The sequence below is a fragment of the Amblyomma mixtum genome, chromosome 5, assembly GCF_055824585.1.
Source record: "Amblyomma mixtum isolate Tamu chromosome 5, ASM5582458v1, whole genome shotgun sequence".
In the NCBI taxonomy this organism is placed as follows: Eukaryota; Metazoa; Arthropoda; class Arachnida; order Ixodida; family Ixodidae; genus Amblyomma; species Amblyomma mixtum.
In genome coordinates this window covers 98,301,841-98,305,732 of record NC_143016.1, presented here as the reverse complement: position 1 = coordinate 98,305,732, position 3,892 = coordinate 98,301,841, and the positions used below count along the sequence as shown (strand labels likewise).

The following is a 3,892-nucleotide window of genomic DNA, read 5'->3' as shown; positions in this document are numbered from 1 at the left end:
ACTCTAAAGTTCATTTAATAAAAGTACACTCATTGCTAATGCACAGTTTTGTACGTATCGGCGCAGACTTCGTAACCAATTTATACTCAACGCTTCAGGCAGTTTTGTATGAAGCAGTACTGAAAGTCTGTTCAAAACCGAGACGAAAGGATCCTCACACTGGGCCCGTATTATGTAGATATTCTGTTCCCACTCTGTCTCTACACCTTCCTCACCTAGTCAGCCCAGAGTTTGACACAAATCTAGCAAGAGTCATTGCTTTCTAGTTACGATTGGTGTCTCTAATGACCGCTGTCAGTCATAAATCACCCCAAAAAATTAATCGCAAAAATGCCGCTGATCTTTTTGATGGGGACAGAGAAGTTGAGTCAATGTGGTGGTATCACAGGTTTTTGACGACGGTGGTTTTATCTGAACGGCGGAAGAGCTGCTTCGCCAAATAGCACGCCATGGTTAATAGGTTTTTTCTTCCGCACTAGATGGGTTCAAGGGCCCAGTTCCCCCAGCTTTTCACCCCAGAAAGTCCGAGCACCAGGCCAGGGGAACGCTTGTACTCTTTGAAAGACCAGTGTGCGACACTGGGAATCGCACCCCGCCTCTTCCGTATACGAGGCTCGTGTTCAGAACGCTATGCCGGCAGAGCAAGTTTCGTTAAGCTTCCCGAACTGGACGCAGAGCGAGGCCCGTTTTATTGGACTCCGTGGTCACTTGGATGTGACCATACTGACAAACTCATTGTAGTTGATGCGCCCGTCGCCGTCCTGGTCCGCCTCGCGTATCATCTCGTCCACTTCCTCGTGTGACAGCTTCTCGCCCATGGTGGTCATCACGTGGCGCAGCTCGGCCACGCTCACGTAGCCGTCGCCGTCGCGGTCGAACACCTTGAAGGCCTCGCGTATTTCCTCGTCGACGTCCTCCTGGCGGACATCCTCCTTGGCCATGATGGTGAGAAACTCGGGGAAGTCGATGTTCTCCCGCGACTCGGAGCCTACTATTTGCTGCAGAGAGAAAAAAATCAGGGGGCACTTTGGCTCTCTAGAGTGCTGCAAGGCGAAAGCGTTTCCTGGCGCACTTTTTGTTTTTATTTACTCTCTATTTTTCATATTTTTTTTTAATTTTTGCTCCTTTTCTTATTTTTATTGTTTTTATTTTTACTTTCATATCTTATTTTATTGCTTTTATTTTTATTTTCATATCTTATATTTATTTTGTTATATTTTTATTATTTTCTTGTTTTCATTTTTATTTTTCCTTTTCTTGACTTTATTCCTTTTATTTATTTATTTTCAAAATACTGCAGGCCAGCGTTGGCCCAAGCAGGAGGGGCATAAGAAAACACAAATTACAACACCACGTGAAAACATTTCATGTGACACACAGCAAAAATGGAACTTAAAAGATGAACATAGCAACGACAAAGAGAAATACTTATTAGAGAAATACATTATTATATTTATGAAACCCATGCATTCACTAGATGCGCCTTTATTCATGCTCGAACCTTGAGCCTTCGTGGCGGAGTGGTAGCGTCTCCGCTTCAAATGCCAAATGCTCTGGTTCGGTTCCCACCCTCGGCGCAGTTTCTTTTTAAGCAGTGACGCCGAAAGGCGGACAAATCTGTCGACACGGCTGCCGACGCGTCTGTCGACACGGCTGCCGACGCGTCTGCTAACGACAGTATGAGGCATTAAAGGTTTTCGCCTTAATACCGACAGCACTTAACGACGAGTCGCCTAGGCATTAGGGCCTTTTTGCTTCGCCAGCAGCGCAGAAACCTCTTCATGCATCTACCCTGGCAACAGCCGTTGGAAAGAAAGCGCAGTTATGAAGGTTATGAAGTCCATGAAGAAAGCAAATTAAGGAAAAGTAGCTTCCTCACTCTCGTTGTTCATCTCAACAGGGCCTCAACGTAGGGGTGAACGGAAGAACGAGAGAGTACATTCCATCTCTGGAGCGGGTGGCCTAAGCTGCTGGCTCAATGCAAAAATTGCCGTTTAGTTCACTCTTGCCTGTGAAAAAAAAAAAAAAAAAAAACAGAAATGATTTTACAGTGCAAACCTGGCTGCAGACTGCGGGATGATAGTTCGAAGAAAAATTGTCATGGTTTTAACTTGTTTAAGCCATTTATAGTGTGAACGCACAGGTTTTCGCTACAATTCGGCGAACGTCAAAATTCGGGGTTGGCCAAGGCCAATTTTCAGAAATGGTCAGGGCCAAATTTAGAGGTCACCATCGTGCTGGGCAGGGTCGAATTATCAGTTGCCGAGCCAAATTTAGAGGTCTCTACGTGTTACGCTTTTTTTAACATAACATGGCACCGCGGTTGCTAGGTATCGGTACAAGATCGGACGGACAAGATTCTTTGGTCCGTTGGGCGCGAAGGTGCAAACGTAAGACAATTGACATGCTTCTATTGTCTACATTTTACTTTTAAAAGTCGAAAGAAAATGGCACTGTTAGGGCACATAAGTTTAATGTTCCGTAAACATGCTTGCGCCGAAAATTGCAGACCACAATAAGCAAAATTTCCTGTACGCTAAGCGCCTTTCGCAGCAAAAATGAACGTTAAACGCACGACACCTACGTCATAGCTTTGCTTAGAAATGACGTGATTCCGGTCATGTAACTTTGAGCGAAGACCTTCGTGCTCCCTTGGATGTTTATTATGAGTCTTGGGGTCTATACACTTGCTCTGGCATAAGGTTTATCGAAGTTTAGCCAAAAACGAATTAGACATTTAATATGAAAGTGTCTTCAGATATAGTGGGTCGGGCTTGACTTGACGGGCACAACAGCGAATCATTGAATCACACGGCCGCAGCGGTGGCTCAGTGGTTATGGCGCTCGACTGCTGACCCGAAAGGCGCGGGTTCGATCCCGGCCGCGGCGGTCGAATTTCGATGGCGGCGAAATTCTGGAGGCCCGTGTACTGTGCGATGTCAGTGCACGTTAAAGAACCCCAGGAGGTCGAAATTTCCGGAGCCCTTCGCTACGGCGACCCTCATAGCCTGAGTCGCTCTGGGACGTTAAACCCCCATAAACCAAACCAAACTGAATCACACGAGAACTTGCGCGGTGTATGCGACGTCGAAACACACACGTAGGTCAACGAATCAAAGAGTCAAACTTTTCTACCATTACGGCGCTTATGGTTTTTCAATCGTGCGATTCTTGTTAAGGGCGCTACTCCCAATCACGTGACGAGGGGGCCAGCGCCGACTCCATTGGCGCTTACGCGGTGGTAGCTTAACTTCCCTTCAGAAAGCTATAGCTGCCGAAAATGTGGCAACTGCTACTACAGCCGACAGGAGCGCTGTACTCACCGCGACCTGAGCTTCGGTGGGGTTGTACCCCAGAGACCTCATGACGGTGCCCAAGTCCGAGGCCCTTATGGAGCCGCTGCCTTCCTTGTCATAGAGCGTGAACGCCTCGCGGAACTCGCTGATCTGCTCTTCGGTCAGCGGAGGCCTCTCCTGCTGCTGCTCCGGCTGTTTCTCGGGCGCCTTGGACGGACTCTCCGAGCCAGCTGACTTCCGACGCTGCCGTACCTCGTCCATGATGCTCGGAGGGAGGATGCTTGCGGCAGTACACTATGGCGCCGTTACTCTCGACCCCAGTGCCTGGCCGCCGCAGCAGCCGGCTCGCGTGCTATTCGTTTTCTTCTTTCTCTCCCTTAGACATTCTCGTTGTTGATCAATTTGGCCTCGTCCTACTATCTGCAAGCCGTCCTGGTCTGCTCAGTTAGTAGAGCGGCCCCTCCGCACAGACACTGGTCCTAGGTTTGAGCCTCGGACAAGGATGAACTTTTGTTGAACTACGAAGTTTCTCTGAAAGATCTATGTTAACCTTTGTAGTCGTATGGATGTGCCTGGGTGGATGCTAACAAGTAGTT

The 3,892-nt window shown here is 48.0% G+C and overlaps 1 protein-coding gene across 1 annotated transcript; it reads right to left on the bottom strand.

Annotated features, from left to right (window-relative positions):
• Positions 1-698: 698 nt before the first annotated feature.
• Positions 699-3,557, bottom strand: LOC149343133 (calmodulin-like). The gene is made up of 2 exons (XM_089542301.1): positions 3,324-3,557; positions 699-998 (listed from the first exon to the last, which is right to left on the bottom strand). The coding sequence occupies exons 1-2, from the start codon at positions 3,555-3,557 to the stop codon at positions 705-707; spliced, it is 528 nt and encodes a 175-aa protein (XP_089398427.1). The 3' UTR covers positions 699-704.
• Positions 3,558-3,892: the final 335 nt, after the last annotated feature.

Bases quoted from the DNA above. Each gene is read 5' to 3' on its own strand.
- LOC149343133 (XM_089542301.1), bottom strand. From the start codon at position 3,557: ATGGACGAGGTACGGCAGCGTCGGAAGTCAGCTGGCTCGGAGAGTCCG. The intron at 999-3,323 runs GTGAGTACAGCG...TTCTCTCTGCAG, and splicing joins CCACCGAAGCTCAGGTCGCG to CAAATAGTAGGCTCCGAGTC.